General features: G+C 47.5%; 1 protein-coding gene across 1 annotated transcript in view; it reads right to left on the bottom strand.

Annotated features, from left to right (window-relative positions):
- LOC141098647 (cysteine-rich venom protein TRI1-like) overlaps positions 1–22,193 on the bottom strand; it is a 105,306-nt gene that overhangs the window by 68,575 nt on the left and 14,538 nt on the right. Inside the window, exons 4-5 of the mRNA XM_073586619.1 lie at positions 19,459–19,551; positions 18,413–18,532 (exon numbers count right to left, since the gene is read on the bottom strand). Of these exons, the coding sequence (XP_073442720.1) occupies positions 18,413–18,532; positions 19,459–19,551 (213 nt within the window). The remainder of the gene's footprint in view (positions 1–18,412; positions 18,533–19,458; positions 19,552–22,193) is intronic.

Here is a 22,193-nt window from a genome sequence, read left to right as displayed (position 1 = left end):
GAGAGCCCCTGATGTGCCTAAGCAGTGGAAACCCCCAAAAGTGACCCCATTTTGGAAACTAGACCGCTTTGCTCCATTGGTCCATTTGTTGTACAATTTCTCCTGAGAGTGCATATACCTAACATATGGAGGAAAACAACTGTTTGGGTGCATGGCAGGGCTTGGAAAGAAAAGAGCGCCATTTGACTTTTAGAATGTAAAATTTACTGGAATAATTAGAGGACGCCATGTCATGTTTGGAGAGTCTTGATGTGCCTAAACAGTGAAAATCCCCAACAAGTGACACCATTTTGGAAACTAGACCCCTTTGGGAACTTATCTAAATGTATATTGAACACTTTGAACTCCAAGGTGCTTCACAGAAGTTTATAAAATTAAGTCGTGACCTGATGGAAGTGTGCAGGGAATTCATTCCCTGCATGATGCTGCTCTATGACGCTGTCACTACTGATAGCGGCATCAGAGGGGTTAAATGCCAGCGATCGATGCTAGCACTGACTGTGGGCACTGCTGCGGGGTGTCAGCTCTCACACAGAGCTTACACCCAAACTCGATCTCCGTAGCGCTCAGCATGAACCAGTGCGATCGTGCCGCCAAGTTCTGCGGTTTGCAGGAACGCAGCTCCCGCAGAGCAGTACATGTGTGGTTCATGTTGAGAAGGGGTTAAAGGAAAGGCAGGGGAACTGGCAAACTGAAGTTGGGGATGCACACGTCCAAGGATCTGATCCAGCCATCATCAACAGTCAACAAATGTGGAGAGTGATGTAGTGAATTGGACCTATTATTAACCCATGTGATGTTTCAGCTCCTGTGAACTTTTCTCAAGTTTGAGAAAATCTTGCTTAAACTAAACTGTTGCATGGGCTAATAAAAGGTTAATTTCACTGTGCTGCCTCACTCTCCATATTTGTTGACTTTGTCAACATGATTTATATGTCACAAGTCAAAATTTATGACTAAATGGATTGGTGAAAATAAACATTGAAATTTGGGTCCGTGACCAGGAAACTCCCCAGATTTCAATTCCAGTGAGAACCTGTAGTCAATCCTCAAAATGCGGATGGACAAGAAAAAGTACAGATATTGTTATAACCTCTGAGTACTGATTAGACAAGAATGAGCTGTCATCTGTCGGATTTGGCCCTAAAACTGATATCCAGCTGCCAGGACGAAGGGTAGAAGTCTGGAAACCTAAGAGTCAACTCTGTACACATTGGGTCATTGCATAAACTTGATGTATCTGTCAATAAAAGTTTAAAAACTTATGAAATGTTAATAACTATTTTATCAGCTAATGTAACTTACATTTAATGTAACTTACATTTTCACTTTTTAAAAGTTATATTTTCTTGCAGTCCCAGCACATACCGTATATACTCGAATATAAGCCGCGTTTTTCAGCACATTTTTTTTGTGCTTAAAATGTCCCCCCCCCCCCCCCTCGGCTTATACTCGAGTCATTGTCTCAGATGACGGCGGGGGATGGGGAACAGCAGAACAGCAGATCACAGAAGGCAGCAGCCGACTGCTGCGGCTAAAGCCTGTGCCCACTGCTAAAGAGAAATAAATAGAATTGAGCGAAACGGGTCGAAAAATTTCAAAAGTCGCCGACTTTTGGTAAAGTCGGGTTTCATGAAGCGAAACCCGACCCTAGGGTGAGGTCGGCCACGAGCTCGGCGACTTTAGCGCCAAAGTCGCGTTTCAAAAGTTTGTTTTCCACCCTTTTTCAGCCAATCAGGATCCACGGACACTGTGGGCAACGTGATGACATAGGCAGGGGTCACCACCATCTTTGAGAAGGGCATGCAAATGATTGGCTTGCTTTGGGGGGCGTCACAGGGGGTATAAAAGGGCGTGCACGCCGACCGCCATGTTACTCATGCTGATCTCAGAATAGGGAGAGCTGCTGCTGCTGATTCTGTAGGGAGAGCGTTAGGCAGGGAAGAAGACACCAAAAACTGCTTCTGCTGCTAGCGATTTTGCCTGTACAACACACCAGTCACTGTGTATGCAGTGCAAGGGGAGGCTATATAGTGGTGGATCAGCTGTGTTGGTTGTTAGGCTGCCTTATAAGGCTTCCTGATAGCTGCATTGCTGTTTTCCCACTGCTCTGCAAACTGCTTTTTTAAAAGCAATCCAAATTTTTTTTTTGTCCTGGTGAGGTACTGAGCGTGCATTTTTTTCACACCATACAGCGGTGTATGCTCCTCATACAGTACCGTGTAACGGCTGTTATCATGGCCACAGTGAAGCTATCTGTGTGTGACTCTGTAAGGATAAGTCGAGGACATGTTCCGTTCTTACAGACCTACACCTTCTAGTTTTGTCTGGTTTTCAAACAGTTAAGTATATTTGCTCTTTGATCACATTCAAAACTATAGAGAGACAGTGTGTGTCAGTCCGTATACTTAAAAAACACGGAGCATGACAATTTTACGGACACCGGACAGCGGAGTACGTGCACGCTCCTCTCTCAGTACCGTGTAACGACTGTTATCACGGCCACAGTGAAGCTATCTGTGTGTGACTCTGTAAGGATAAGTCGAGGACCTGTTACATTCTTACAGACCTCCACCTTCTAGTTTTGTCTGGTTTTCAAACAGTTAAGTATATTTGCTGTTTGATCACATTCAAACTATAGAGAGACAGCGTGTGTCATTCCGTATACTTAAAAAACACGGAGCATGACAATTTTACGGACACAGGACAGCGGAGTACGTGCACGCTCCTCTCTCAGTACCGTGTAACGGCTGTTATCACGGCCACAGTGAAGCTATCTGTGTGTGACTCTGTAAGGATAAGTCGAGGATCTGTTCCGTTCTTACAGACCTCCACCTTCTAGTTTTGTCTGGTTTTCAAACAGTTAAGTATATTTGCTGTTTGATCACATTCAAAACTATAGAGAGACAGCGTGCGTCAGTCCGTATACCTAAAAAACAAGGAGCTTCACAATTTTACGGACACCGGACAGTGGTGTACGTGCACGCTCCTCTCTCAGTACCGTGTAACGGCTGTTATCACGGCCACAGTGAAGCTATCTGTGTGTGACTCTGTAAGGATAAGTCGAGGACTTGTTCCGTTCTTACAGACCTACACTCTAGGGAGATTCCTATTCTGCCCAATTCTATATACACCTTGTAGTTTGTCATACACTAGCCAATTTCTGCCTGTGACATAGAGGTGTGATATTCACTGGGCCTCACACAATCCAACAGTATCCACAAGTGTGTTCAGAAATTCTACATCTCCCCTGTCCTATAGTGACATTTTTCACACCTGCGACATTGAGCCTGTGACATAGTGGTGTGATATTCACTGGGCCTCACACAATCCAACAGTGTCCACAAGTGTGTTCAGAAATTCTAATTAAGTCGTGACCTGATGGAAGTGTGCAGGGAATTCATTCCCTGCATGATGCTGCTCTATGACGCTGTCACTACTGATAGCGGCATCAGAGGGGTTAAATGCCAGCGATCGATGCTAGCACTGACTGTGGGCACTGCTGCGGGGTGTCAGCTCTCACACAGAGCTTACACCCAAACTCGATCTCCGTAGTGCTCAGCATGAACCAGTGCGATCGTGCCGCCAAGTTCTGCGGTTTGCAGGAACGCAGCTCCCGCAGAGCAGTACATGTGTGGTTCATGTTGAGAAGGGGTTAAAGGAAAGGCAGGGGAACTGGCAAACTGAAGTTGGGGATGCACACGTCCAAGGATCTGATCCAGCCATCATCAACAGTCAACAAATGTGGAGAGTGATGTAGTGAATTGGACCTATTATTAACCCATGTGATGTTTCAGCTCCTGTGAACTTTTCTCAAGTTTGAGAAAATCTTGCTTAAACTAAACTGTTGCATGGGCTAATAAAAGGTTAATTTCACTGTGCTGCCTCACTCTCCATATTTGTTGACTTTGTCAACATGATTTATATGTCACAAGTCAAAATTTATGACTAAATGGATTGGTGAAAATAAACATTGAAATTTGGGTCCGTGACCAGGAAACTCCCCAGATTTCAATTCCAGTGAGAACCTGTAGTCAATCCTCAAAATGCGGATGGACAAGAAAAAGTACAGATATTGTTATAACCTCTGAGTACTGATTAGACAAGAATGAGCTGTCATCAGTCGGATTTGGCCCTAAAACTGATATCCAGCTGCCAGGACGAAGGGTAGAAGTCTGGAAACCTAAGAGTCAACTCTGTACACATTGGGTCATTGCATAAACTTGATGTATCTGTCAATAAAAGTTTAAAAACTTATGAAATGTTAATAACTATTTTATCAGCTAATGTAACTTACATTTAATGTAACTTACATTTTCACTTTTTAAAAGTTATATTTTCTTGCAGTCCCAGCACATACCGTATATACTCGAATATAAGCCGCGTTTTTCAGCACATTTTTTTTGTGCTTAAAATGTCCCCCCCCCCCCTCGGCTTATACTCGAGTCATTGTCCCAGATGACGGCGGGGGATGGGGAACAGCAGAACAGCAGATCACAGAAGGCAGCAGCCGACTGCTGCGGCTAAAACCTGTGCCCACTGCTAAAGAGAAATAAATAGAATTGAGCGAAACGGGTCGAAAAATTTCAAAAGTCGCCGACTTTTGGTAAAGTCGGGTTTCATGAAGCGAAACCCGACCCTAGGGTGAGGTCGGCCACGAGCTCGGCGACTTTAGCGCCAAAGTCGCGTTTCAAAAGTTTGTTTTCCACCCTTTTTCAGCCAATCAGGATCCACGGACACTGTGGGCAACGTGATGACATAGGCAGGGGTCACCACCATCTTTGAGAAGGGCATGCAAATGATTGGCTTGCTTTGGGGGGCGTCACAGGGGGTATAAAAGGGCGTGCACGCCGACCGCCATGTTACTCATGCTGATCTCAGAATAGGGAGAGCTGCTGCTGCTGATTCTGTAGGGAGAGCGTTAGGCAGGGAAGAAGACACCAAAAACTGCTTCTGCTGCTAGCGATTTTGCCTGTACAACACACCAGTCACTGTGTGTGCAGTGCAAGGGGAGGGTATATAGTGGTGGATCAGCTGTGTTGGTTGTTAGGCTGCCTTATAAGGCTTCCTGATAGCTGCATTGCTGTTTTCCCACTGCTCTGCAAACTGCTTTTTTAAAAGCAATCCAAATTTTTTTTTTGTCCTGGTGAGGTACTGAGCGTGCATCTTTTCACACCATACAGCAGTGTATGCTCCTCACACAGTACCGTGTAACGGCTGTTATCACGGCCACAGTGAAGCTATCTGTGTGTGACTCTGTAAGGATAAGTCGAGGACATGTTACATTCTTACAGACCTCCACCTTCTAGTTTTGTCTGGTTTTCAAACAGTTAAGTATATTTGCTGTTTGATCACATTCAAAACTATAGAGAGACAGCGTGTGTCAGTCCGTATACTTAAAAAACACGGAACTTGACAATTTTACGGACACCGGACAGCGGTGTACGTGCACGCTCCTCTCTCAGTACCGTGTAACGACTGTTATCACGGCCACAGTGAAGCTATCTGTGTGTGACTCTGTAAGGATAAGTCGAGGATCTGTTCCGTTCTTACAGACCTCCACCTTCTAGTTTTGTCTGGTTTTCAAACAGTTAAGTATATTTGCTGTTTGATCACATTCAAAACTATAGAGAGACAGCGTGCGTCAGTCCGTATACCTAAAAAACAAGGAGCTTCACAATTTTACAGACACCGGACAGTAGTGTACGTGCACGCTCCTCTCTCAGTCCCGTGTAACAGCTGTTATCACGGCCACAGTGAAGCTATCTGTGTGTGACTCTGTAAGGATAAGTCGAGGACTTGTTCCGTTCTTACAGACCTACACTCTAGGGAGATTCCTATTCTGCCCAATTCTATATACACCTTGTAGTTTGTCATACACTAGCCAATTTCTGCCTGTGAAATAGCGTTGTGATATTCACTGGGCCTCACACAATCCAACAGTGTCCACAAGTGTGTTCAGAAATTCTACATCTCCCCTGTCCTATAGTGACATTTTTCACACCTGCGACATTAAGCCTGTGACATAGCGGTGTGATATTCACTGGGCCTCACACAATCCAACAGTGTCCACAAGTGTGTTCAGAAATTCTATGTCTCCCCTGTCCTATAGTGACATTTTTCACACCTGCGACATTAAGCCTGTGACATAGTGGTGTGATATTCACTGGGCCTCACACAATCCAACAGTGTCCACAAGTGTGTTCAGAAATTCTACATCTCCCCTGTCCTATAGTGACATTTTTCACACCTGCGACATTGAGACTGTGACATAGCGGTGTGATATTCACAGGGCCTCACACAATCCAACAGTGTCCACAAGTGTGTTCAGAAATTCTACATCTCCCCTGTCCTATAGTGACATTTTTCACACCTGCGACATTGAGACTGTGACATAGCGGTGTGATATTCACTGGGCCTCACACAATCCAACAGTGTCCACAAGTGTGTTCAGAAATTCTACATCTCCCCTGTCCTATAGTGACATTTTTCACACCTGCGACATTGAGACTGTGACATAGCGGTGTGATATTCACTGGGCCTCACACAATCCAACAGTGTCCACAAGTGTGTTCAGAAATTCTACATCTTCCTTGTCCTATATACACCTTGTACCTTGTTTTACATTACTATATAGTTTGTGGGATTTTGTGTACATTTTTACCAAAAATGAGGAAGGCTGGTGGAAGAGGCCGTGGAATTGGGCGGGGGTTGCCAGCTGGTAATGATGGTGTTGGTGGTGGATCTGATGGTAGTGGCAAAAGCAAAATAGGACCGAATGCAGGAGGTGTTGAGCCTGCGTCATCGTCTGGCTCCACAAGGCCTCGAAGGCTTAGTTTTCTAGGAGTTGGCAAACCGCTTTTAAAGCCAGAGCTTCAGGAAAAAGTTTTGGCTTACATTGCTGACAGCCTCCAGCTCTATCACCTCCTCTTCTGAAGTTGTAAAAAATAAAAGCACTGAGTCGTCATTGGAGGCTCATGTTCATGATCCACACCTTTCCTTGTGTCCTTCACCCCAACCAAGATTGAAGGATGACGCAGGCATACAACTGATTACTCCATGGAGCTGTTTTCACATACCATGCCTGGGTTATCAAGTGAAATGGTGAATTACCCAGGCCAAGATGAATCTGACATGGAGTGCACTTGCACAGCCACTGATAGATGATTCTGCTGGTACATTCACTCAGAGCACTACATTGTCCTCGCAGTGTAATGAGCCAGATTCTGACCCTGATGAGACTCAGGTGCCCCTTCCTGCATACTATACCAGCATGCACGGTGACACAGAGGAAGGTGCACATGACATTGAAGAGGAGGTGATGGATGACCCAGTTGTTGACCCAGATTGGCATCCATTGGGGGAAGAGGGTGCTGCTTCCAATAGCTCAGATGAGGAGGAGAAGCATCCACAGCAGACATCGACATCGCAACAGCTGTTATCTGGCAGGCCCGGAGCACTCCAAAGACAGGTTCCAAACATCAAAAGAGTTGCTGGACAGCTTGTCCAGACGGTCAAAATAGCACAGCGTGCTAGGCACCAAAATGTCTTCCAAAGTAGGAAGAGTGCAGTGTGGCACTTTTTGAACAAAATCCTCATGATCAGGCCAAAGTTATCTGTAAGAAGTGCGCAAAGACCTTTAGCCGAGGGAAAAATCTGAAAAATTTGAATACCAGTTGCATGCTTAGACATTTAACCAGCATGCACTTGCAAGCGTGGACACAACACCTAACCTCAAGTACCACATGTGCAACTGATCATAAAGAAGGTAGTCAGCAACGCTACATTGTTTCCCCCACTGTAAGCCCACCGGATAGCACAGCAGCAAATGTTGAGGTGTCGTTGCAAGGCCACAGCAGTCAGGGAATCCCACTGTTATATCAACGAAAGACTGAATCTAGGCCATCAGAAAGAACACCAACTCCATCACCATCATCAACCCTCTCTCAGTCCGCCCTGTCCACCGCTAGTTCCACCATATGCAGCTCTCAAGTCCAGCTCACCCTCCCAGAGACTATGAGTAGGTCAAGAAAGTACTCAGTCTCTCATCCGCGTACACTGGGTTTGAACGCCCACATTGCCAAACTAATCTCGTTAGAGATGATGCCCTATCGGTTGGTGGAAAGCGCAGCTTTCCGCGAACTCATGGCCTCTGCAGTACCACGCTATGACCTACCCAGTCACCACTTCTTCTCTCGCAAAGCCATCCCAGCCCTCCACCATCATGTGAAAGACTGCATTGTCCATGCACTCAAGCAGTCAGTGAGTGGAAAGGTGCACCTCACAACAGATGCATGGTCCAGTCGGCATGGCCAGGGCCGTTACGTGTCCATCACTGCGCACTGGGTTAATGTGGTGGATGCAGGGTCCACAGGGGACAGCGGTGGTGGGACAGTGCTGCCTAGCCCATGGTATAGGAAACAGTTGGCTGTAGGCGTTCGACCCTCCTCCTCCTCCTCCTCCTCCAGAAGCAAAAGCTCGTCCACAGAGCGCAGTCGTACGAGCACTCCATCTGCAGCTGCCACTGTTGCACACGAGGTGCCCCCCTATCGAGCAGCTAGTGGAAAGCGTCAGCAGGCTGTGTTGCAGATGATGTGTTTGGGCGACAGACACACCGCGGAGGTGCTGGCCGAGTACTTTCAGCGACAAACTGAGTCATGGCTGGGCAGTATACATCTTGAGGCAGGCAAGGTAGTTAGTGATAACGGCCGTAATTTTGTGGCAGCCATAGCCCTTTCAAAACTCAGCCACATACCTTGCTTGGCTCACACCTTGAACCTGGTGGTGCAGTGCTTCCTCAACAATTATCCGGACTTAACAGCCCTGCTCCAGAAGGTGCGAAGACTGTGCGCGCACATCCGCCGGTCGCCTGTACACTCCATTCGTATGCAGAAGCTGCAGCGATTGCTCCACCTTCCCAACCACGCCTCATTATCGACATTGCAACAAGGTGGAACTCCACCCTGCACATGGTTGAGCGGCTGTGCAAACAGAGGCAGGCCATAATGCATTTGTGGGAGGATACACGGCCAGGCACTTTGAGAGCAGACATGGAGTTGACAGGTGTGCAGTGGTCGAAGCTGTAAGACCTCTGTAAAGTCCTTCAGTGTTTTGAGGAATGCACATGGCTGGTAAGCGCAGACGACGCCATCCTAAGCATGAGCATCCCACTTATGCGTCTGCTCATGCAAACTTTGACGCACCTTAAGGAGCAGGCGTCTGCAGCCAATGTTGACGAGGAGGAAGAGGAGGAGGGAATCCTTGATGACATTCAGCCATTGTCTGCTCAGGGACCTCTCCTGGACGAGGTGGAGGAAGAAGAGGAGGAGGATGATGATGATAGGGATGATTACTTAGGGGAGGAGGATGCATCTCGTGGGGCAAGTGAAAATGTTGGCGTGGCAAGGTCTGGTACAGGGTTTGTGCGTGACTGGAGGGATGTGGATTTGCCAGAAAGTGCTCCTCCAACCAGCACTCGCAGTGCATCATTGACACTGGGAACATTGGCCCACATGTCAGATTATGCCTTGCAGATCCTAAAAAGGGACCCCCTCATTGCCAAAGTGATGAACGATAATGACTACTGGTTGGCCAGCATCCTGGATCCACGCTATAAAGGCAAATTACAAAACATCATGCCACAGGAGAACCTTGACCTAATATTGGCTAATAAACAAGCAACTCTGGTAAACCGGTTGGTTGAGGCATTCCCAGCACACAGCAGCGGTGATGGTTCTCACATGAGCCGTACGGGCCGGGGGCAGCTTGGCAGAGGTGTTCGTGGTGCACACAGCAGAAGTGGCGTTGGAGACAGGGGTTTCATGACAATGTTGTGGACTGATTTTTCAAGTACCGCTCACTCAACTGGTAATACTGCATCGATGTACAGTGACAGGAGACAGCAGTTGTCAACTATGGTTACAAACTACTTTTTCTCCCATATCGATGTTCTCCCGCACAGGTCATTCCCCTTTGACTATTGGGCCACTAAACTGGACACTTGACCTGAATTGGCACAATATGCCTTACAGGAGCTCGCTTGCCCAGTGTGCTATCGGAAAGAGTCTTCAGTGCAACTGGATCAATCCTGACAGAAAAAAGGACCCGTCTGTCAACCCAAAATGTGGATGATCTAACCTTCATTAAAATGAACCATGCATGGGTTTCCAAGGATTTTATCCCACCTTCCCTTGATGACACATAGGTTGCCAGAAAAATGGCTTGCTTTGGTCCTCCTCCTATTCCGCGAACTTGACCTATTTTGTCTTTTGCAGCAGCTGAATGTCCCACATCAACATATGCCACTTTGTAAACCGCCCTAACTGGGCTGCCCCCCCCACCCATGGCCGGGGTCACCACCTAGCGCACAAAACCGTGCGAGTGCCATTGCCCTGGACAAGTGGGTAGGCCGACTCTTGGGCGCGGGCACTGGCACAGGGTCACTCATAGTGCAATCAAGTGTCTCTGACGGTGGTGGTGCACACCCGCAGTCAGACACACCGCCGTACTATGAGGGGCCCAGTGCCAGTACCGACGCCCACGAGTGTGCCCCCCTTGCTTGGGCAGGGCCCCAGCATTTGCAATGTTTACTTCTCCCTGCTCCTCTGCTGTGTAGTCTGGGCTGTCATATCTTTCACTGGGAGTGCCAGTACAAATTGATTGAACTGAAAGATGATGGTTAAGATGTAGCTATGCCCTAGCTATGCCCTGTCCTGCTGGCCGGGCTCTAGCTCCAGATGATCAATGGCTTCCATTTCTTATGGACGTCGACTCACAATGACATGCAGTGGTGGTTTATCATCAGCTTTCACAGTTTTCCTACTCACAAACGTGTGACATTCCGGCGCACATTTTAAAATGTGCCCTCTCATGCCAATCAAATAGAATCGCCTACGGCCTGTGGCTTCTGTCTTTTGCACTCCAAAGTTACGTGACAGATCATGAAAGCCAGTGAGCACCAGGTTTATATCACTCCCTGTGATAAAAATTTGATTGAGATGAGTAACAGTGATGGAATCAACGGAAGTGCGATACAGCAAGACTTTATTCACAAAAAAATGTTTTCACTGTCTCAACACACAAATTAATTGAGGGTCAGCATCGCCTATGAGAATTGTGACGGAAGTTTTTCCCGTGAATACTAATTCCTAGATTTCTGCAATCACTAGCCTTTATGTCAGTAATTGTATGCATCTCATTTCCTATTGCGGAGAGGCTGGACTGTATTACTGAGACAGAAATATATATGAAGATTTAAAAATAACACCAAAAGTATATAGTTGTGTACGCCTCAAATGCATTTCCTTTTTTCCACTTTTTAGATTGCTGTGTAATCCATACTGAGAACACGGAGATTTTACATGTTTAAACTATGCTATATATACCTGCTACCCAGTGATAAAGTACCCTTTCTCAACTTTGTACAATCTGGTCTAATCCATACTGGGCCTGAGAACATCTGAGTCTGCCTCCTGATCTATAGACATATATTTTTAATGTGTAAACTAGGCTACATATATACGTGCTATCCGGTGAAACTGTACCCTTTATCAACTTTCTACAATGTTGTTGAATCCATACTGGGCCTGAGAACGGCTGCCGAGCTGTTAAGCAAGCTACAGCACCTGTGGTTTGGACACGTAATTTTTTCAGGAATGACGGTTTGGCCTAACTCCGGAATTGCGGTTGACCTGAACTTACTGGGAAATCATCGTTCGCGGGGAATAATCTGAATCCCAGATCCCCATCACTAATAGAGTTCAGCAGGTTATCTGCACCTGTAAGCGACAAAAGCTGGTCCTTTCAGTGTAGCGTGCATGCAGCCCTGGACATGTACGGGAATGCTAGACCTGTTATTGCTCGATCTCACGTGCCAGAGCCTCGCTTATCCCTCTAGTAAGCTTGACGCGTACTGCGGGGGCTTGCCGGAGTCTCGGTTGTTAATGGAATAAAGCTGAGAAATCGCTAGCACAACTACAAACACACATACCACACCACACACAGAATCAACAAAGCTTTCAAAGTGTGCATCTTTTCTTTAGGTGGCATGGTTGTGGTTTCCCGGGTGGAGTCCAATTAGGCCACAGGCTCCACTCCTGGTGGTGCCCTTTTGGACATTCCTTTAAGGTTCAGCTTTGCAATCATACTGCCCCCGGAAACCAAAAACTTTGCCTTCATGGACGCTGTTTGGAGGTTCATGGGAATAACGCAGCCCGATCAGCAGGCGGCATATGGGTCGCCCTCCCAGGGCTGTGGGGTACTCGGTACCGGGCCGGTGTCAGTGGGATGTGTCACAGCAGCGATGACCTGGACGGTGGCCCTGGGCGCCCATGTAAATGGTGTGGTATAATGGTAAAGAGTTTATATAGATAGTTTGACGCCACCTGTGGTATTCGGTAATAGATGTTAGGCCGACGCTGCATGCAGATCCTCTGGGACTGATGGTGCTGTGCAGCAAAGATGGTGAAGCTCCCCACAGGTGGAGCTGGAGTCCCAGGGAAGTATAGATGTAGTGATGGGAGAAAGGCACAGGCGGTGTAGGTGCTGGTATCCAGATGTAGCGGTGCTGGAATAACTGTAGGACACCAGAGCGTGCAGTTCCAAAGCTTTACTCACAGTCTGCAGGTTACACAGATGCCTGCCTCCGTGCTGTGTCCTCCGGTTCAGGACCTCTGCCAATCTCCGGGACCAGAATGGAAAGCTCCCTTCCAACACTCCGCCAACATGTACCTTCCTGAACGTCTCCTTTCTAGCACTTGTGGGGGAAGCACTCACAGGACCGTGGTTCACTGAAGCGCCTCCTGTCTAACAGATGTTCCTCAGACTTTACTTGCATGGCAGACAGCTGTAGCCTTTTCCTTCTGGCTCCCACATGTCGATGCTGGGGCCTCCGAGCCTTAGTTGGGTACAGAGCATTTATAGCTGCTACTTCCCCCGGTTTCTGCTGCAGGAACGTCAGTGTCCCTACAAACTCGGAGACCGGAATCGGGACCATGCGCTCCAGCTAGGAGTGAGCCTTAACTCTGCTCATCCTCCAGCTCCCCTTCTCACGTCCACACACTTCCCCTTCCCTGCACAGAGTGCCCTAACTTACCTCCTCCTGACCACAGAGAGCAGCTCCTCAGCAGTCAGGTTCAGAGGTCTCCCTGCTAGCCTGGAGTGGGAAATGTGTTGTGTGTTGGTTTCACTGCTCGAGAGATACTTCGTTGCTCCCAAGCTTGACAACACACTCCCTAGGATGAAGGTAATGCCACAGTGGCAACCGTACTCTTGGGGACGCCACAAGTGCACTGAGGCCTAGCCACTGCTGGATGATGCTGCTGGTACATTGACCCAGACCACTACATTCCCCTCGCACTCTACACTGCCAGAATCTGACCCAGATGAAACTCAGGTTCCCCTTCCCACATACTATACCACCTTACACGGTGACAAAGAGGATGGTGCAGATGAAAGTGCAGGTTCCTTGAGCAGGTGGGGGGGCATACTCATGGGCGATGGCACTGGCACAGGGCACCGCATAGTACGCAAAACTGTCTCTGCCGGTGGGAGGGCCTAAACAGCCAAGTGCAGTGAGATGGAAGATGGGGACGACAAGGAGTTCAGAGTAGTGCAGGGATTCCCTAGCAAGGAGACTTATGTAATTGTTTTCAATGTTCGGACAGCAATTTTTGGGGAGCACTATACTCTGATGAATGATATATGGGGCCCACCATACACTGGAGCATTCCAAAGGTGGACATCAGACACTGGAGCAGCATTTACAGGGCCCATTATACACTAGAGCAGCAGAAATGGGGCCCATTATATATGGAGCATTATTTGGGCCCATAAGACAGTGGAGCTTCATCCATTGGGACCAACATATACTATAGCATTATGTGGAGCTCATCATATACGGTTTGAAACATTATATGGGATCAATGATTCCATATGGAGAAATATATGGGCCTCATTACTCTGTATAGCACACTAATCGCTGGCCATAATACTGGCTTGGTCACCACAGGAGAATCAGCAAAGAAGCTACTAGAGAGGGCGTCTGCCTTGACATTCTTAGTTCCAGGAAGAAAAGAGACCACAAAATCAAAACGTGTAAAAAACAAGGCCCACCTAGCCTGTCTAGGGTTCAAGCGTTTAGCCGACTCTAGATAAATCAAATTCTTGTGGCCAGTGAGGACCACAACTTGATGTTTAGCTCCCTCCAACCAATGTCTCCACTCCTCAAATGCCCATTTCATGGCCAACAGTTCCCGATTCCCCACATCATAGTTACGTTCAGATGGAGAGAACTTTCGGGAAAAGAAAGCACAGGGATTCATTTTAGATGTTACAGGATCCTTTTGGGACAAAACAGCTCCTGCACCAATCTCAGAAGCATCCACCTCTACCTGGAACGGGAGTGAGACATCAGGTTGCCGCAAAACCGGGGCGGAGGTAAATCTTCGCTTCAGCTCCTGAAAGGAAGCAACAGCCTCTGGAGACCAATTCAACACATCAGCACCCTTCTTAGTCAGATCAGTCAATGGCTTGGCAATACTAGAAAATTTTGCTATAAATTTCCGATAAAAATTAGCAAAACCCAAAAACTTCTGGAGGGCCTTCAAAGAAGTGGGCTGAACCCAATCATAAATGGCCTGTACCTTGGCCGGATCCATTTCAATAGTTGACGGAGACAAAATAAATCCCAAAAATGAAATCCTCTGTACTCCAAAAAGGCATTTCGATCCTTTGACATACAGGGAAATCTCCCTCAAGATTCGGAACACAGTCCGAATATATTCCACATGAGAGTCCCAATCCTTGAAGAAGATCAAAATGTCATCCAAATAGATAATCAAAAATTTATCGACAAAGTCTCGGAAAATATCGTTCATGAAGCACTGGAAGACAGAAGGGGCATTAGTGAGCCCAAAAGGCATCACCAGGTACTCAAAATGTCCCTCCGGAGTATTAAACGCCGTCTTCCATTCATCCCCCTGCTTAATGCGGATAAGATTATACGCCCCCCTGAGGTCAAGCTTGGTAAACCAGCAAGCACCTCTAACTCTAGAGAATAGATCTGAAATCAGGGGTAATGGATACTGATATTTAATAGTAATTTTGTTGAGGGCACGATAATCAATACAAAGCCTTAAAGAACCATCCTTTTTGGCCACAAAAAAAAACCCGGCACCTAAGGGTGAAGAGGATGGTCTAATATGACCCTTCTCCAACGCCTCCTTAATATAGGACCGCATAGCCTCGTGCTCGGGTACAGATAAATTGAAGAGCCGACCCTTGGGAAATTTACACCCTGGGCTCAGTTCAATTGCACAGTCATAACTCCTATGAGGAGGGAAGGACGCAGACTCATTCTCACTAAATACATCATAAAAGTCCGCCAAATAGTCTGGAACATCATGCGACTGAGGAGAGGTGGAAAAAACCGGAGCCTCACTAAAGGCACACCGACAACCCCAACTCACCACAGACACAGATTTCCAATCCAAAACTGGATTATGAATTTGCAACCAGGGAAACCCCAGAACAACGGCATCATGCAGACCTTGCAACACCAAAAATCTGCAATTTTCTTGATGGTCTGGGGCGACCCGCATGACCACCTGGGTCCAAAACTGAGGTTTATTTTTCGCCAAAGGAGTAGCATCAATCCCCCTCAAACGGATAGGCGTCTGCAGAGGTGTCATCGGAAATCCACAACGTTTAGCAAAATCCAAGTCCATTAGGTTTAGCGCTGCTCCTGAATCCACAAAAGCCTTGGCGGAAAATGTGGACAGGGAGCAGATCAGAGTAATTGCCAGAAGAAACTTAGGTTGAACACCACCAACAGAAAACGTGTGTGCAAAGCGTTTCTCTCGTTTAGGACAAACAGAAATAATATGCGAGGCATGTCCACAGAAAAAACACAGCTTATTACACCTTCTGAACTCCTGACGTTGCGCCTTATACAAAACTCTATCACATTGCATAGGTTCAGACGTCTGTTCAACCGGTGGCAACACCTCTCCTGCAATCCTGCGTTCACGTAAACGCCGATCAACCTTAATGGCTAATGACATAGAATCGTCCAGACCAGAGGGAACAGGAAATCCCACCATAGTATCTTTTACAGCTTCTGACAAACCCTTCCGAAAGAGAGCAGCCAAGGCATTATCATTCCAGGTAGTAAGGACCGCCCACTTTCGGAACTTTTGACAGTACAACTCTGCAGAATCTCGACCCTGGTTCAATGCCAACAGGGTCTTTTCAGCCTGATCAACAGCATTAGGTTCGTCATACAACAACCCCAAGGCTTGAAAAAATGCGTTCACATTAGTCAGAATAGGATCATCTGGTTTCAAAGAAAACGCCCAATCCTGGGGATCGCCACGCAGCAAAGAGATGACAATTTTAACCTGCTGCGTGGAGTTCCCTGAAGAGTTAGGCTTCAAGGCAAAAAATAATTTACAATTATTTTTGAAACTCAAAAATTTAGATCGATCCCCAAAAAATACATCAGGTATAGGGATCTTTGGTTCAACAGCATGCGAACGAGCAAGGTAGGCGGAAATTCCCCGCACTTCCGCAGCGAGCTGCTCCACACGATCAAACAATTGTTTTATCTCCATTGATAGAAAAAAAAAATTCCCCCTACGGCCTCAGAGATATAGAGGAAAGAATATACACACCACTTGAGGTAATTTTAGTCGGCTCATTTCCTCCTTCCACACTTTCGTTTCCAAAGACGTCATATGCCACTCTTTGCACAGGCATATACCGGTTTACTGATGTCCTTTGTTCACGCTCTTTTACTTGGTTACTATTACCTCCATTTAAGTAAACAGCAATAATGGTTCTAATGAGCTTGTACTTTACTCTCTTCTGCATTTAATTGTATCATGTTGATTGCACCAGTAGTACTTCTCACATACTTACCTTTCGTTGTGGTGTTTTCTGTGCAGTACCCTCATTTTAATACTTTTATTGATCTTTATGTGATTATTTTAATCATATCTCAATAAAGTTTATATTTTATTCATTATTTGGATCTGGCTTCCTTTTGCTATTTTGATGACTTATATCCAGTCAGTGACTCCACTCAGCCAGTCATCATCATTAGGCTCAGGTGCCTGATAATCAGGCTCATTACCTTCCTTTACCAGAATAGGGAGTTCACCAGACCTCAGTGACGAAGGGGAAAATGAACTCACAACACTGGAGCCAGCCCTACCCCCCCACAACTGTAGCCAAATAACCCCCATTTTTCAGTGCGTAACTAGTATTATGAAGTAAATTAAGGTTGACAAGCTTAAGTAATAAGAATTGATGCTTTTGGCATTCAAATGGGTACTGTAGGTGTGTTTCCTGTCCTCCTCTCACTGCCGACTTTAATTCCCCATTGACTTACATTGGGTTTCGTGTTTTGGTCGGACCCCCGACTTTTCCTTATAGTCGGCCGATTTTGCTCGACCCGACTTTTGGAAAAGTCGGGTTTCATGAAACGATATTCATTTATGTCATAGCGTGCACAGTGTCAGCCAGAGCCACCGTCTTCCACAGCTGTCGGGTTATCACGGGTGCACGCTACTAAAGAGTTATGAATATTCACCTCTCTATACTCCCATGGCATGGAGTGGAGTGAATATTCATTACCTTAATGAGCGGGGACACTTGATCGCACGGCCGCTGGAGCTGCGGGAACCTGAACAAGATACAGTGAGGTTGCACAGGGAAGGTAAGTAGGATTTTTTTTATGCTTCTCTCATGGGGGCCATACATACAAGGATAGGGATGAGGAGCCATGCATACAAGGATAAGGATGAGGAACCATGCATACAAGGATAGGGATGAGGAGGCCATGCATACTAGGATAGGGATGAGGAACAATGCATACCATAATAGGGATGAGGAGCCATGCATACCATAATAGGGATGAGGAGCCATGCATACCAGGATGGGGATGAGGAACCATGCAGACTAGGATGGGGATAAGGAGCCATGCAGACAAGGATGGGGATAAGGAGCCATGTATACAAGGATGGAGATAAGGAGCCATGCAGACATGGATGGGGATGAGGAACCATGGATACCAGAATAGGCAAGAGGAACCATGCATACTGGGATAGGGATAAGGGGACAATACCTACCTTCTTATACTTGAAGTCAATAAGTTTTCCCAGTTTTTCTTGGCAAAATTAGGTGCCTCGGCTTATACTTGGGTCAGCTTATACACGTGTATATACTTTAAGTATATTTGTTGACACAAAGCTGATGTCAAGAAGTTGTCACATTTCTCTGGACTTGCCAATAGGATGACTTACCATTAGGGGTCATCATTGATCATGAATTTTGCTATTGGATCCTGATGGGTACAGCATCCTATATACGAAGCAATAATTATAAAAACTAATTTCACCTGCTTTTGACTTACCATCTTCTCCTTATTTCCTGCACCTGGGACAGCCTGGCTTCTATATTTATTATAACCATCAAGAATCTCTTTCTGTATGGCTGGTAGTTCGGCTGACAAAGCTGAAATCGGGGTATTAGCCTGGGAAATTGATAATGCACACAATCATTTTTTTTTGCTTTATGAATTAAATTAAACAGTTTATTCTAGAAATGATTGAATCAATTATAAACAAATCATATTCATTTGCTTTATCCAAAAATTCATAGATTCAGGTCCACTTCATGGAGAAATTTAGGCGAAAGGACTTTTCTAAAAAAATATTAAACTTCTCTCATCCTGGGCTTCACCTGTCTAAGCACAGAAACCCCTATATGCTTCAGTCTGGTCTTCAGGCATCTTCTCCTTCCGTGTCCCGGCATCTTTACCACCTTGGTGCTGACTAGGCCCCAAAACACTAAGATGTTGCCCTGATGTCATGACATCATGTGAGGCCCGGACATGACGTCATGTGATGAATTTTCAGCCCACTACTTTATCCAGGTCTTGCGTGACATGACATTAGGAGGACCCTCTTCATGTTGTTTTGAGGCCTAGTCAACATAGAGGCACCCATAGTTTTGGGGATGCAGCAGAAGAAGAAGCCTGAAGTGCGGACAAAACATCAAAGCTGCTGTGTCGTTAGCTTGAAGATGACCCGGATATTCTAGACATATTAAGACAGATGTGATTCACAAAGAATAAATTTGATGTGAGTCAAATTTACTGGCCAAAATTCATGCAGATCTGTCGAATTTCATCAGATTGCCTCATCATTAGTGTATAAGCATTGTCAAGACTCTATTAAAAATTCTCCACCTTTATGTACCTACACAAGGTAGATGGAAAACTATATTACATGACTGCAGAAAATTGGGGGTGTTTCTGGGTAAGACTGATAGCACGGGAATACACCATAGCTAAAAGCTTTCTGATGGGAGTGACCCACAGAGATATAATTCTCGGTTTCCATAAAAATAACTAGGACATAGTATTTACCACTTTTCTTTTAATGATGCTATACTCACCACACTCTCAACAGCCTTGGCTGGGATAATCACAGCTTTCCCCAACGATCCAACATTGTCATTATCATCGCAAGCAGGCAGGTAAGCTTTAATCTGTAACACAAGGGAATGTGTAAGACATAAAACTACTGCCAGGTAGAAACGTGATAAATTAATCATGATTTGCATAATGCAAAGTCAGAACAGTAGCTAGACTTTCTTTCACCAGCTGCAAAAGAAATGGCCAGAGTAAGCCTCCCAGCCCCCCCCAGGAGGCGTGGGTGGAGGCCATCATGACGGGGGGGTTGGAGGGTTTAGTGGGGGGAGGGGTTAACAGGGAGGGGGAGCCAGGGGGTATTTAGGTGAGGGTCGGGGGTGTTCCTGCCCTCTGTTCCCGCTCTCCCAGCTCCAAAGCAGTATCACCCACTCACCGGGATGGCAGGAGTAGAAGAGGCCCATGATCGGCTGCGGGCTGCAGCGCTGGGGCAGCTTCCGGGATGGTTGGAGGCACAAGTTGCAGGCCTGCTTCCAGGTACCTCCAGGCAGGCCGATGGAAGAGAGCGCAGATCAAGGCGGGTGAGGCCTCCGGAACGGCTCTCACCCGACACCGCTCCCCGAGCCTCGCATCGCCGCAGGAACTCCCCCTTCCAGTGCGTCGCAGCCTGGGAGGAATCCTCGGGTGCGGCGAGGCCCTGCGGCGGTGTCTGGGACTCCGCCTCGGTCCAGGAGGGGGCGGAGCCAGCACGCGCTGGGCATCACACTTCCCCTGCTCCTTCGGGGGGCCGCGATGGTGACGGGCACACCGCGTGGCCTGCCTCTCCAGCTCCGAGGCCGTCGGCCACCGGCAGAGTGGCAGCCTGCCGGGCGGCAGGGCCTGCTTCATCGTCCCCCAGCGGTGTGGGGGCATTGGCTTCGACAGGGGGGCGCCGCTGAGCAGGCCCCGCAGCTGCGCCTGCCTCAGACACGGCGACCAGAACTTCCAGCTCTGGGGCTGCTGCAGGATTGCCAGGCAGCATGGCGGGGTTGGCGCCTGCTGCAAGAAGGGTCGGAAGCAGGAGGACGATTTCAGGTTCCCAGCTTTCGTGGGGGACCCAGGATGCCCAGATGCGAAAGGACGGCACACCACCAGGAGCTCCCGGCGGGGGGAGCCAGAAGGCATCAGCTTTTGGTGTACTGCTGCCTGGTTCACTCCAGGGGTTCATGCCTCCCACCCTGGTCCTCGCTGTGGGGATTTTCGGGGGCCAGCAACGGGGCAGTGAGTCTGCCACCGGGAGTCACGAGGTCTGCGAGGCTTTGGGGGATCCAGGCTTTCCAGCTGGACGGCACACAGCCCCCTCGCAGCCCGGTGAGTATGTGTCCATGTCCCCTGTTTGTCACCCGCTTTTGTCTTCCTCAGTGGTGGAAAGGGGGCCCTTGGCTGAACCTAGTGGTGTCGGGGTGGGGGCTGGGTTGAGCGGTCTAGGTTCTGCTGGGGAAGTGTGTGATATGCTTGTGGATGTGCGTAGTTTTCTGTCACGCTTGGAGCGGGGCTTTGTTGGGTCGTCGCCAGTAGCAGCGTGGGTCGGGTCACAGGTTGGGGGGTTGTCTAGTCAGAGCTGTCTAGAGCCGGGCCCCCGCTCCGGCGAGCCAGTATCCATGTCGGTACAAACCGAAAAAGAGGAGTGTCGTGTGCATTTAGATGATCGGGCGGATGGCGAGGTGTACGTGTGCTTTGAAGGTTCGTTGGGTGCTCACTTAAAAAAAGAGGTGAGAGAGCAGATTTGGAAGGATGAGTATGTGGAAATATTTTCGTTGCTGCCTCTTGAGAAGTTTAATTTAGATAAAACCAAGAAAGAGGATAGCAAGAAGGAGGAGGAGGAAAAGCGCAGGTGGCGTTTGATTCCTCAGACGTTTGTGAATTGGCAACAAGCTTTTGCCATTTTGGCAAGCGTTATTGGGGGAAAGGCCCCTGACAATTGCTCAGTGCTGTTTTGTTATCTGGACGCTATAGGTGAGGCTTACAGAGTGTATGGCAGTCAGGCGTGGCTGAGGTACGATGAGCAATTCCGTCAGAGGAAGGCTGTGCGTCCGGCTATTCGCTGGGACCAAAAAGATATTGGATTGTGGATGCGCGTGAAAGCTCAAAATAAGTTTGGGAGCTCCTTTCATGGGGGGACTGGAAGCACCAGCCAGAGTAGCGGCAACTCCAGATCTACAGGTGGCGGAGGTCAAGGGCAGACAGGAACACACAAGGCGGGGGTGTGCTGGCAGTTTAATGACGGCCAGTGTAAGTTCGGGGCGAATTGTAAATTCAAACACCTCTGCTCTAATTGTAATGGCGCCTCACATGGAGCGTCAAAGTGTTTAAAAAAAGGGAAGTCCAGAGGTGGGGGTGGAAATTCGTAAGGGGGAGACTCCAGTGAATCTGGAAAGGATGGTTCCCTATCTAAATAGGTACCCGGATAGGGAAAGAGTGGGGTTGTTGTATACAGGTTTTAAGGAGGGTTTTCACATTCCAGTCCTCAGTTTGAAATCCCGTTAGTTTTAAAAAATTTGCTCTCAGCCTTGGAGCATTCCGCAGTTGTTTCTGAGAAACTCAGAAAGGAAGTTTCATTGAGCCGCATGGCTGGCCCTTTCATTTCCCCTCTTTTTCCAGATTTGGTGGTTTCCCCTTTGGGGGTGGTTCTGAAGAAGGAGTCGAATAAGTTTCAGCTCATTCAACATTTGTCCTACCCACGTGGGAGGTCGGTTAACGATGGCATTGATCCGGAGATTTG

The sequence above is a fragment of the Dendrobates tinctorius genome, unplaced genomic scaffold (genome assembly GCF_039654945.1).
Source record: "Dendrobates tinctorius isolate UK_male_01 unplaced genomic scaffold, ASM3965494v1 ptg000093l, whole genome shotgun sequence".
Lineage (NCBI taxonomy): Eukaryota > Metazoa > Chordata > Amphibia > Anura > Dendrobatidae > Dendrobates > Dendrobates tinctorius.
The sequence above is the reverse complement of the archived record's forward strand: the minus strand, read 5'-3'. Positions and strand labels throughout refer to the sequence as shown.